This window comes from Prionailurus bengalensis, chromosome E2 (genome assembly GCF_016509475.1).
Source record: "Prionailurus bengalensis isolate Pbe53 chromosome E2, Fcat_Pben_1.1_paternal_pri, whole genome shotgun sequence".
Taxonomy (NCBI): Eukaryota; Metazoa; Chordata; class Mammalia; order Carnivora; family Felidae; genus Prionailurus; species Prionailurus bengalensis.
The window spans coordinates 58,897,699-58,910,417 of NC_057352.1; the positions used below are offsets into that span (position 1 = coordinate 58,897,699).

The following is a 12,719-nucleotide window of genomic DNA, read 5'->3' on the forward strand; positions in this document are numbered from 1 at the left end:
TGGGGGGGCTGAGCGGATACCCCAAACGTGGCCTCTGCACACGAGGCACTCTCACTCCGCCTGAAAGAGGAGGGCCTGAGCACATCATGCTGAGTCAAGCAGGCCAGTCACAAGAGGACCGATACTGTACCACCCACTCAGATGAGGTGCGCGGGTGCCCGGGGTAAGCGCTTTCACAAAGACAGAAGGAAGGGCGGCGGGAGGTGGGGCCGGGAGAGGGGGCGGGGAGGGAGGGTGTGCAGCGGGCAGGGGCAGAGTTCGGGTCCGCAAAGCGGAGGCGGGTTCGGCCGCACACAGCGTGAGTGCGCTTGATGTCACGGCCCTCACTGTCCGCTTACACATGGTTGAGAGAGCGAACTTTATGTGACGTACATTTCGCCACGATTAAAACCCAAAACGATAAGCTGGCGCCGAATGCCTCCTCTGTGCCCCGCGCCGGGGAGGCCCGCAGCGAAGCCTGAAGGATGACGGTCCTTGAGCTCCAAGGGCGGGGTCTGGATGCCGCGGCTGGCCCTCCCCCCCAAGGTGTGCGCTCAGCAGGTGCCCCCCCCCCCACTCCTGCGTGGGCTCAGCCTGCGGCCTCAGAGGGGCCGGGCCCTGGAGGGAGGTGGGCTGCTTCCACCTCTCCAGCATCCCCGTCCCCACTTGGCAAACGACACCCTGTGGGTGTCCAGGGGAACCACTGCCGCGCACCTGCTCCGCGTCTTAGAGAAACTGTCCATCAAGATGCCCCACCCCCTGGGCAAGGGGCGGGGCCCATACCCGAAGCGGGGCCCATCCGACGCGCTCCTGAGCTCACCCATCCGGGCAGGGGGACTGGAGGTGGTCCTTCTGCCTGGCCGGGGCCTTCCCACACCCCTGACTTCCTGCGGCGAAGGGATGGGGCCAGGGACACCCCCAAAACATCCAGGAGGTGAGTCAGCTCTGCGAGGCATGCCACCCACATGGGCGAGGGAGGGGCCATCAGAACGACCCCCAGGTTTCAGGCTGGGAGGCGTCTGTCACTGAATAACGGGCTTCAAGGGGAGGGGTCTCCCTGTGGACAGTGGCTGGACATCAGGGGCTAGGGCACAGGACAGATGTCTGCACTGCCTCTGCCAACACCTACCACGTGCCACCGTGACGCTGTGTCCTTCTAGGACCTTCCCCGGGCCCCGGCAGGCCGAACCCCCTATGCCGGTGACACCAGGCCCGCAGGGTGCAGAGCAAAAACGCGGTGTGTGCCCGGCTCTTCCTCCCTTACTCTCCGCGGTTGGGATTAGTCCCCCAGAGGGAGAAGCCAAGGCCCAAGGGCACCGTGGCCAAAGGAGGAGTTCTGAGAGTCACAGCCCGCACATATAAGGCACCTGCTGTGTACAGATGCTGCCTTGACTGGCGGTGCCCCCTCCCTCTCCGGGGTGTGCCTCCTGCTCTCTCCTGCCTCATTCCCGCACCGCCCCGACCTCCCTGGGCCCCAGAAGAGCTGGTGGGGGAGCCGCCCCCCTTACCTTTCAGGCAGGACAGCTTAAGCCCCATGGCGGCGCGTCCGCAGGCCTGCGGAGAGAGAAGGGGCTTGCTGGGTGCTGGCCATGTGCGGCCAAGCCCCCCCCACCGCAGCCCCACGGGTGCACAACAGGAAATAGTGGGGAGAGAAACCGCCGGTGACTGGCGAGGTCAGGGTGCGTGCTGGCTGCATCTGGGCTGAGTTTGCTCAAAGATGAGCCTGTGCTGGCGGAAAAAGCTTTCAGGTGCCTCGGAGCTAAATATACTGGAGGTCCTGGAGCATGGGGTGCAGCTGAGGTGAGGGTGTGGTCGGGCTGCCCTTCGGAACCGAAGCCACCTGGCCTTTCCGTTAAGGGGCTGCTGGCTTCAGAAGCAGCAGGGCGGGGGGGGGGGGGGGGGGGAACCCTTGGCCAGCCTGCAGGTGGCCCTGAGCCCGCCGTGATGGGCTCACCTTCTGTTATGGTGCGGCCGCTCTTTATAAATGCGCGTGCTTTGGAGATCTAACAGATTGAGGCACCCGGGCCTTCGTGCGTGGGAGTTAAAACTGTCCCAAGTGTTCTCACGATCTGCCGGCCGATTGATGGATAAAACAGGGGGCAGCTGACGGGGTATGCGCCTGACACTCCACGGCAACAACCCCGGGAGATGTTACTACTTCCCCATTGACAGATGTGGAAATCAAGGCTCAGAGAGCTGGTGTCCCCTGCCTGAGGCCAGCCAGCTTCCTAGGAGAGGCTGGGGTTCCAACCCCGGGGCTGCCCCTCCAGGGGCCTGTGAGGCTTGCAGGCCCTTCCAGGGAAGGCGAGGCTCTTGTTTTCACCTCTGAGGGTCCTTGTGCCTGAGGGTCGATGGGGGCGGGGTGCTTATCCCTCCTTTCACAGGGAGCTGCCTGTGTGCCAGGCTGGGGAGGGGAGAGGGATGGAGGGGGCCGGCAGGGGGGCCCATCATCTCCTCGTCCTGCACAGAGGCTGGCACCGATGCCTAGGAAATGCTGGGGTCCCCCAGGCGTCCATGATGTGGGCTGTGCTGGTCCCCCCCTGGGAACTTATCAGTCATGCAGCATCTCGGGCACACCCAAATGAATCGGTATTTTAACAAGGCCCCCTGGGAGTCGTGTGCCTGTTAAGGTCAGAGATGCTGGCTCTGGGCCAGAAATTGTGGGGGTCTCAGCGTGGAAGATGGGGGGCAGTGAGGGTGTGGAGAAGTGGCTGGAAGTCCGGGAGACACGCAGGTCAGGAGATGGGGGTGTGGGGGGGGGACTTGGAGGGACCCAAGGAGATGGGGGATGGGCTGGGGACACAAGGGGGAGGGAGGGAGACAGGGCAGGGGAGGGACAGACACCCGTGGAGCATCTCTGACTTGGCCAGCTGACCACAGGCAGGTTCCTCAACCCACCTGGACTTCACTTTCCTCATCTTTAAAATGGGGAGGATGCTCTTGGAGGTGTCACTGAGCAGCATGGAAAACTGAGTTATCAGGGGGGCACAAGGCTCAAGAAGTGTCAGCTGCTGTGGTTTATGACAGTCCCAGAGAGAAGACGGGTCTTGCTTTCCAGCAGGGGGTCTTTCTCCAGGGCTGTCCTGTCCCGAGTGTGGTCCTGGCCCAGAGGCCTGGGACAAGCGATCGCCGGGAGCTCATGAGAAATGCCAGCTCTCGGGACCCATCCTGCCTGCAGTCTTGGGGGCTGTATCCAAGCAAGACGCAGGGGAGGCTCAGCACAGCTGCCGAGGCACGGGGCCCAGCAAGATCGCCTGGGCACTTAGCAAAATACCGATGCCTGGGTCTCACCCCAGAGATTCCGGAGTAATTGGCCTGGGGTGTGGGCCTGGCACTGGGATTTTTAAAAGCTCCCCAGGGGATTCTAATGTGCAGGATGAAATGCCATGGAAAGGGTGTCCTTCCTCAGGGGGAGAGGAAGGGCTGGGCTGAGGGAAGAGAGAGCCCGTGAGCATAACGGGTGTTATTTCTGGAGCGTTCACTGTGTGCCCAGCACCCACCAGAGCTCCTGGACCGAGATTCCTGGTCAGTTAATGCTCCCAACAGCCCTTAGGGGTTGGGACCATCCCCACCTCACAGAGGAGGAAACACAGGCACAGAGAGGTTCGTTTGCACAAGGTCTTATGGGTAGCAAGTGGCGGGGTCAGGATTCAAACACGGCACTTTGGGCCCTAGAGCGACAACACTTCCAACCACAGAGCTGGGAGGGGGAGTGGTAGGCAGGGGGGTGGCCTAGACCTTCCCTCTGTCTCTCCCCACCCTCCCCGGGGCTGGGTCTCCGGCCCAGGCGTCTGCAGCCCTGAGGTCCGGCTCACGAGCAAATACAGCCAGGGCCCACACTGGCCACTGTAAGCAGCCCGCATGACATCACGCTTTGTATGGTGCACCCCACTGATGTCACTGTGCCCTTCTGGGTGGTCCTCAAGTGGTGGCCACAGTGCACCCAACAGATCGCACATGCATCCCATCTCAGGGGTTATTATTTTTTAAAAAACTATTTATTTTGAGAGAGAGAGAGAGCAGGAGCAGGGGAAGGGCAGAGAGAGAGAGAGCAGGAGCAGGGGAGGGGCAGAGAGAGAGGGAGAGCAGGAGCAGGGGAGGGGCAGAGAGAGAGGGAGAGCAGGAGCAGGGGAGGGGCAGAGAGAGAGAGAGAGAGCAGGAGCAGGGGAGGGGCAGAGAGAGAGAGAGAGCAGGAGCAGGGGAGGGGCAGAGAGAGAGGGAGAGCAGGAGGAGGGGAGGGGCAGAGAGAGGGAGAGCAGGAGCAGGGGAGGGGCAGAGAGAGAGACAGCAGGAGCAGGGGAGGGGCAGAGAGAGAGGGAGAGCAGGAGGAGGGGAGAGGCAGAGAGAGAGGGAGAGCAGGAGCAGGGGAGGGGCAGAGAGAGAGCAGGAGCAGGGGAGGGACAGAGAGAGAGAGCAGGAGCAGGGGAGGGGCAGAGAGAGAGGGAGAGCAGGAGCAGGGGAGGGGCAGAGAGAGAGTGCAGGAGCAGGGGAGGGGCAGAGAGAGAGCAGGAGCAGGGGAGGGGCAGAGAGAGAGAGAGAGAGAGAGAGAGAGAGAGAGAGAGCGAATCCCAAGCAGGCTCTGGACAGTGCAGAGCCCCACTGGATGCGGGGCTCGATACCACGAAGTTTGAAATCATGACCTGAGCTGAAATCAAGAGCCAGTGCTCAACAGGCTGACCCCCCAGACGCCCCCCCATCCCAGGGTTTAGACAATGGTTTATGAGGAGGTCTTCCTGGAGGAAGTGATGAAAAACCACCACCGTGCTGTGGGTGCAGGGGGAGGACACAACCAGGGCAGGGGCGCCGACACTGAAAGGTGGGAATATTCGTTATGTATCTTTATGTTTGTTTGAAAAGCACTACAAGAGTAAAAAAAAAAAAAAAATTATCTGTAGGCGAAAGTATAGGGTCAACGCTCAGTTCTCTGATTTTTATCACTGAACCGAGTCTGTCAGAGACGGTTCCTGCCCCTAGGACACACACGCCCAAGGGTCCAGGGCCATCACGCCTGCAACTGAACTCTCAGCTTGCACAGCTGGAAAGTCAACACACGCATGTGTATGTGCGGAGGCAGAATGTGGCCAAACGTTCATCTCTGGGGAAGGGCACGAGGGGCACCTGGTGTTCTTGCAACTTTTCTGGAAGCTTGAAACTATTTCCAGGAGTCAACCAGGGAAAAAACCGGCAGAGACAACAGGGGGTCCCGCAGCCCCTGTGCCCAACACCGCGGTGGCACGGGAAGTTTTGTGCATCGGACCCCGTTTTCCTAGAAACTTCTCTGATGCAGTGGGAGGTGTGCTCTATGCTGTGCCGGGAGCACCACCTCCCTAAGAGTTGCCTCGAATTGACAGGTGTCGTCCCAGAGCTGCCTTGTAGCTTAAAAAATACCCGTCTTGGGACGCCAGGGGGGCTCGGTCGGCTCGGCGTCCGACTCTTGATTTCAGCTCAGGTCATGATACCATGGTTCATGAGATAGAGCCCCACGCTGGGCTCCCCACTGACAGCACAGAGCCTGCTTTGGATTTTCTCTCCCCATCTCTCTCGGCCCCTCCCCTGCTCCTTCTCTCTCCCTCTCTCTCTTTCTCAAAATAAAGAAGTTTAAAAATAACCACCTCAAAACACCCAGCAGGGAAGGAGGGAAGGAAGTGGGGAAGGGAGAGGGAGGGAAGGATGGAGGAAAGGGGGAAGAAAGGAAGAAGGGAGGGAGGGAGGAAAGGAAGGGGGAGGGGGAGGAGAGGAAGAGGAGTGGGATGGAGGGAGGGGATAAGGGGGGGACAGAGGGGAAGGGGGAGGGGAAGTGGGAGGGAGGGGGAAAGGGGAGGGAAGTGGGGAGGGGGGAGGGACGGAGGTTGATGAAAGAACAGCCGATGAAGCAGGCAAGAGGCAGAGGAAGCAGGCGTGGCCCCAGCTGGTGCAGGGACACAGGACAAGAAGCTGCGCCAGGGTCAGGCAGAGGTGGCACCTAGGGGTCGCGTCAGCGTGCAGCGATTCTGTTTCAGCTTTCTAGAATTCCCAGGTGCAGAATGTTCACAAAGCACCGTTCCTCACCCCAGCGCCCCGCCATGCCTCTCCTCCTCCAGCTCCTCCCTCCCCACGGGACAGAAGGTGGGCGGCAGGTGGGGAGTGGCCCTGGGGATCGAGGAAGAGCTGGGGTCCAAGAGCTGTGTGACCTCAGCCAAGGCACTTCCCTCTCTGAGCCTGAGGTTCTGAAGTTCGGCCCCCCCAGGCTCTGTGTCCTGGTCTGTGAAACAGGCATCCTGCCACCAGCCTCAGGGACGGTGGCCACCGTCACTGTCAGTCACTGTCACGGAGCAGTCCGGGGGGGGCAATGCATCAGAAGACTGCCCGGGGCATCCCGAGTTGGGTCCAGAGGAGGAGGTGCTCCCCGGGGTGATCCACTCCCTCTGGGGTGGGGGTGGGGGCTGGGGGCGGAGGGCCAGCCTGGAAGAGGCCACGGATGCTGCGTGGGAGAGGCCCCTCGTGGGACGGGCTGAAGCTTGATTCTACACCTGTGTGAGTGGAGGCCTTCCTTCACGGTCATTCTCACGGCAACGACAGCTGACTGATATCAAGTGAACGCTTTTAAAAAGCCAAGTCTTTGGGTGCCTGGGTGGCTCAGTCGGTTGAGCGTCCGACTTCGGCTCAGGTCATGGTCTCACGGTCCATGAGTTCGAGCCCCGCGTCGGGCTCTGTGCTGACAGCTCAGAGCCTGGAGCCTGTTTCAGATTCTGTGTCTCCCTCTCTCTCTGACCTTCCCCCGTTCATGCTCTCTCTCTGTCTCAAAAGTAAATAAACGTTAAAAAATAAATAAATAAAAAGCCAATTCGTGAGCCGAGATGATTATAAAAATTACTCCGCTCAGGGGTGCCCGGGTGGCTCAGTCGGTTGAGCGTCTGACTTTGGCTCAGGTCCTGATCTCACAGCTGGTGAGTTCGAGCCCAGCGTCGTCGGGCTCTGTGCTGACAGCTCGGGCGGGCCTGCTTCGGATTCTGTGTCTCCTTCTCTCTCTGCCCCTCCCCCGCTTACACTCTGTCTCTCTCTCAAAAATAAGTAAAACCCCTACAATTTTTTAGAAAGTAACGATTTAATGGGAGAAAGGAGATCTGGCGGGAGGGGTCCCCCCCTGGGCTCCAAGTGCAGTCAGGCTAGTTTAGGTATAAATGTTCTCTCTTTCACACTTTTGCAGGAGTGTGAAAAACCTCCCTTTCATATTGAATCGGGCTGTTTATGTTCCCTTGGAAATATCAGATTGTTAATTATTTGCACAACAGCTTGAAGTAGAACAGGTTCTTTCTTGCACCCAGGCATAAAAATCCCCCTACGCCAAACGGCCACGACAGGGACAGGCAATGATACAAACTTCCTTCCTCCCGCGGTGGGGGGGGGGGGGGCCCTGTCCCTCCTCTGCGCCATCAAGATAGATGGGGATCAGCTCTTTGCACACCACACGGCGTTCTCTGAAACCATGAGCATCTCCAGGGCAAGGACACGCTTGGCCAAGCTGTCTGTGCCTGTTTTCACGGCAGCCTTCAAGACACTACCACCGGCCCACAGCAGTGAGTGCCTGCCGGCTCACCTACGGGTTCGCAGTGCAAAGGGAAAAGTCAACCGGTTTGTTCTCTGCACAGAGCAGAAAAATTAAGGCGACGCGCCGGCTTCTAGAAGGCTGGCCCCTGGGGGTCTGTCTGCTGATTCCCTTCAGTTCCTACTTTTGCAGCTCAGAAGCTGGGCTCTAGAGGGGGAGATAAAAATCTTTCTGGAGTGAATCATACAGGTCTAGGGTTGGAAGTGGCCATAGATAAACGGTTCCTGATAAAATATAGAGTGTCCAATTGCGGCATGGGACATACTCATATTAAAAATCCTTCATCATTTATCTGCAATTGAAAACTGGGCATCCTGGTTTTTTTTTTTTTTTTTTTTTTTTAAAGATTGTCTTTTCTTTTTTTAAAGTGCTTATTTTTGAGAGAGAGACAGAGCGTGAGTGGGGGAGAGGCCAAGAGACACAGAATCCAAAGCAGGCTCCGGGCTCTGAGCTGTCAGCACAGAGCCCGACGCGGGGCTCGAACTCGCGGACTGCGATATCGTGACCTGAGCCGAAGTCGGATGCTTAACCGACTGAGCCACCCAGGCCCTGCTTCTTTTCTTTTCTTTTTTTATTTTTATTTTTTATTTGTTTTCTTTTCTTTTTTTAAAGTAGGGTCCACACCCAATGTGGGGCTTGAACTCACAAGGCTGGGATTAAGAGTCCCATGCTCTACCAACTAAGCCAGCCAGGTGCCCCTTAAAAATTTTATTTTGGGGGCACCTGGGTGACTCAGTCAATTGAGCATCTGACTGTTATTTCAGCTCGGGTCACTATCCCAGGGCAGTGGGATTGAGGCCCGTGTTGGGCTCTGTGCTGAGAATGGAACCTGCTTAAAATTCTCTCTCTCTCTCTCTCTCTCTCTCTCTCTCTCCCCCTCTCTCCTGCTCGCAATTCTGTCTCTCTCTAAAATTAAAAAAAAAAAAAATAGGGGTGCCTGGGTGGCTCATTTAGTTAAGTTCAACTTCGGCTCAGGCCACGATCTCACGGCTCCTGGGTTCGAGCCCCGCGTCGGGCTCTGTGCTGACAGCTCAGAGCCTGGAGCCTGCTTCAGATTCTGTGTCTCCCTCTCTTTGCCCGTCCCCTCCCCATGCTCTCTCTCTCAAAGGTGAATAAACAGTAAAACACTTTTTTAATTAAAAAAATAAAATTAAAACAGTAACAGTAAAAAAGATTTTAAGTAATCTCTACCCCCAATGTGGGGCTCGAACTCGTGACCCCAAGATCAGGAGGCGCACGCTCCACCGACAGAGCCAGCCACGGGCATCCCGAATTCTTATTTGCTAGAGCCGGCAGCTCTACACAGAGGCGGCCGTCGTTCTAACATGGGTCTCCCAGATGAGGACACGGAGACCCAGAGAGGGAAAGTGAGTGAAAGGCAGAGGCCAGCTGGAAGTCTGACCCTGGTCTCTGCAGAGCCACCTCCCAGAAGAGATCAGAATAACCCTCTAGAGGTGGCGCCTCCTGAACAAAGACCTCACCTGAAGCCCAGGGAGAGGGCAAGGGGGAAGCATCATCGCTGAGGAATGCGACACTCTGCCTAAGTGGGTGGGCCCACGGCAGGAGGGAACCAGGTGCCGCTCCCAGCCAGTGGGGGTGGGGAGGAGGGGGGACCTGGGCAAGCTGTCCACACCTGGGTGCGTGTTGCAAACACAGGGGAGCAGATACTAACAGGCTGGGCACGCTGGGCTCCCCGTAGGCACAGGGAACATCTTGGTTTTCTTCCTTCTTTAGAAAAGGCACTTTCTTTTTGTCACAGGCTTAGAATTCCTGCAATTGCAGCCAGAGGGTCTGTGCCGGGAACAGATGCTACGAGTGTTAACACGCCTCCCATCCTGGTACACAGAGTGCAAAACATGAACATCTCCTGGCCTTTGCCCGCGGGCCTGCAGGAGGCTGTGAGCTCCTCTCCGAGAGACAGCGCGGGGACAGAGAGCCCGGGGACAGCTGCCAGGGGCCAGCAGCAAGTGAGAGAGGATGGGGGGCAGGGCACACACTGACCTTGCCAGCTGCTATTCTGTCACGGCACAGGGTGCTTCCCTGGGATTGACCGTGTAACTTTGAGCAAAATACTTGCCCACTGCCTGCTTGGGCCTCTGTGTGGTCAAGTTCAATGCTTGAAAAGGTTTGTGTGCCTTTTCAAATGTCATATGCCAATAAAAGGGTTTATTTCAAAATAAGAAGTATGCTGTTAGAAGTCAAGATAATGGTTAATGAACCACGGGTTAATTTTAAAACATGTGATTAAAAGGGCGCCTGGGTGGCTGAGTCAGCTGAGCATCTGATTCTTGATTTCGACCCAGGCAGGTCGTGATCTCACAGTTCGTGGGTTTGAGCCCCACGTCAGGCTCTGCCCTGACAGTGCAGGGCCTGCTTGGGATTCTCTCTCTCCCTTTCTCTCTCAAAATAAATAATCATTGAAATAAAAAACATGCAGTTAAAAAAACATTTTTTTTAAGTAAGCTCCACACCCATGGTGGGGCTCGAACTCACAACCTTGAGATCAAGAATCATTTGCTCTTCTGACTGAGCCGGCCAGGTGCCCCCCAAAACACGCAATTGTTTGTTTAAAAAAAATTTTTTTTATGTTTATTTTTGAGAGAGAGAGAGAGAGAGAGAGAGAGAGAGAGAGAGACACAGAATCCGAAGCAAGCTCCAGGCTCTGAGCTGTCAGCACAGAGCCCGACGTGGAGTTCGAACCCACAGGTTGTGAGATCATGACCTGAGCCGAAGTTGGACGCTCAACTGACTGAGCCACCCAGGCGCCCCATGCAATTGTTTTTCTCCAGCAGCCTTGATGACAGGAGCCACAAACTACCAGCCCACAGCAGTGAGTACCTGCCAGCTCACCTCCTGAAGGTTTTCAGTGTAAAGAGAAAAGTAAACGATGCGCACTACCTGTGGGGGACAAGGAACCAGCACTGGCTCCCAGGGAAGACTGTGGCTGGGGGTGTGGGGGGGCGGTGTGCAGGAGGAGATTCCTGGGGGAGTTCTACTTCTGGATGTGGGTGCACGCTTTTGATGTGCACATATTACCACGTGTATATTGTACCGTGATGATATTTTAATGGGGGGGGGGTTTGCACTTGGTGGTCCCGGAGGCCTGGCCTTGCCTCTTTCCCGCCCCATGAGCTTCACAAGCCTCTGTGTCCGCATCTGTGAAATGGGGATAATACCAGTATCCGGTCAGAGGATGAAAAGGAACAACCCAGGTGATGGGACCAGCTCCCACCACGGGGTCTGGTACGGCGGGGCTCGCTCCGTGTTCAACAGCACTGTTCTCTTTTCATGCCAGCTGAGGGCAAGTTCCAGGCTCAAGTCCTCAGAGGGGACCTAAACTCCCGCTCAGCGCCCACTGAGTTGCACCCCACCAGCAAGGGCTTCCAGGGAGAGGAGATTAGGTGGTGAAGCTTTCAGCCTCCTTGGGGCTTGCAGAGGGATTAAGTCTTTCCATAAATACACTGCTTCCCTCCCTCCCTCCCACCCTTCCATCCATCCGGAGGAACCGGTACCCAGGGTGGGGACGAAGAACCCAAGGTGGGTGTGGCCCGAACAAGGTAAGTGGGAGGGCTGGTGCAGGGATCCTTGGGGGCTGGGCAGGAAACACCAGGGCCTGCCGGTCCAGCCGCGCCTCTCTGAGCCTCAGCTTCCTCATCTGTAAACTGGGGTGTTCGTCCCACAAAGGCTGCACGATCTCAGAAGTGCCTTCACCCCGCTGCCTTCCATCTCCCCTCTGGCTGCTCAGCCGGCACAGGCTGACCCTGCTGTGGGTTCTACCCAGGCCCCGGAGCCCGGCGCCTCGGGACAGTCCGACCGCCCTTGACCCGCCCCCCACGCGGCCGAACGAGCGGAGCTGCGGGTCTCCCTTAATGAGAGCCTCCCCGGGTTCCGCTGAGTTCTGCCTGCCCGGAGAAGGCGCGCGTGCGTTCACACTGGTCGCCCTTTGCGGTTGCAAACCTGCTTTGATGCCCTGGGAGCCGAGGGGGCCCCTAAGTGAGGCGGCTCATAAATAATATAGTTTGAAATACTCGATCGAGGGGAAATGGTTCCTCTCGAGGCCTCCTGCCCCCACCCCCGGCTGGGCTCCTTTCCAGCTCTGAGGAATGGCGGTCTGGCCCATTCCCGAGGAACTCGTGACAGCGCGGGGTGTCGGCTGGAGAGTGGGGGGCCAGAGGCGGCCAGGCGCGGACACACCCCCCACCCGCCCCGTGTAAGTTGCAACACGGCCAGAGGGGCCCAACTCTGCCCCAGCCCGAGTCTCCGCAGAAAAGTCTGCGAGAAGTTAGGGGGACGTCCGGGCCCGCGAGGGTTCCCCGCCCCCCTCCCCCCCACCGCCCCTGGGGACCCTCTGGCCTCCCCGGGCGCGCCCTTCCCGCCGCGGGAGCCGGCGGGGCGTGGACGCCGCTCGGGGGACTGCAGCTCTCGGGGACCGCGGCGTCCACTGGAAGGGGTGGGCGGGCAGCGCGGGGCACTCACCGCTTCCTGGGGGGCTCACTGCGGAGCCGCGCCCGGGGCGCACGGGGCCCACCCGGGCGCTGGTGGCGGCGGCGGCCGGGCTCCGGGGGCCGCGGCGACGAGCCTGCAAGAGAGAGCAGCGGGGGTCATGGCCCGGGCCGGGTAGCGCACTGGGGTCCCCGCTCCGCCCCGGCGGGCGCTCCTGGCCGCCGCCGCCGCCGCGAGCACGCCTCCCGCCCCCCCCTCCCCTCCCCGGCCCCTCGGGGCGGTGCCGCCCGCAGCCCCGCCCCGCCCGCGGGCGCCGGATCGCACGGCCCGGGCGCGGGGGCGGAGCAGGCCCGCCCGCCGCCTCCCGCCGACCGTGCCAGGGGCGCGCCCGGCGCCCGCGCCTCCGGCCTCCCGCCTCAGTTTCCTCTCGCCCTGCCCGGAGGAGGAGGAGGAGGGTGGGGCCCAAGGAAAGTGTGGGCCCCTCCCCGGGGCTGGGTGCCAAGCTTCCTGAAGCCGTGCACCCCTGCCCGGGGCGGGGGGGGGGGGGCGGCGGTGCGTGGAGAGGGGCTCCGGGGTCACCCCCTACCGTGTGGTCAGACTTGAGTCGGCCCCGTCGCCCGGCTGCAGGGAGGGGAGGCTCCAACATCCCGCCATCCCCAGTCCCCTACCCCTGCGCGGGGCCCTGGGGACGAGTAAGCAACGTGCCCCCACG

At 59.4% G+C, this 12,719-nt stretch overlaps 1 protein-coding gene across 1 annotated transcript in view; it reads right to left on the minus strand.

Moving 5' to 3' along the window:
- The window catches only part of CE2H16orf74 (chromosome E2 C16orf74 homolog), a 31,563-nt gene extending 19,326 nt beyond the window's left edge, over positions 1–12,237 (minus strand). The window contains exons 1-2 of the mRNA XM_043599818.1: positions 12,041–12,237; positions 1,488–1,533 (exon numbers count right to left, since the gene is read on the minus strand). Of these exons, the coding sequence (XP_043455753.1) occupies positions 1,488–1,515 (28 nt within the window). The 5' untranslated portion in view covers positions 1,516–1,533; positions 12,041–12,237. The remainder of the gene's footprint in view (positions 1–1,487; positions 1,534–12,040) is intronic.
- Positions 12,238–12,719: the final 482 nt, after the last annotated feature.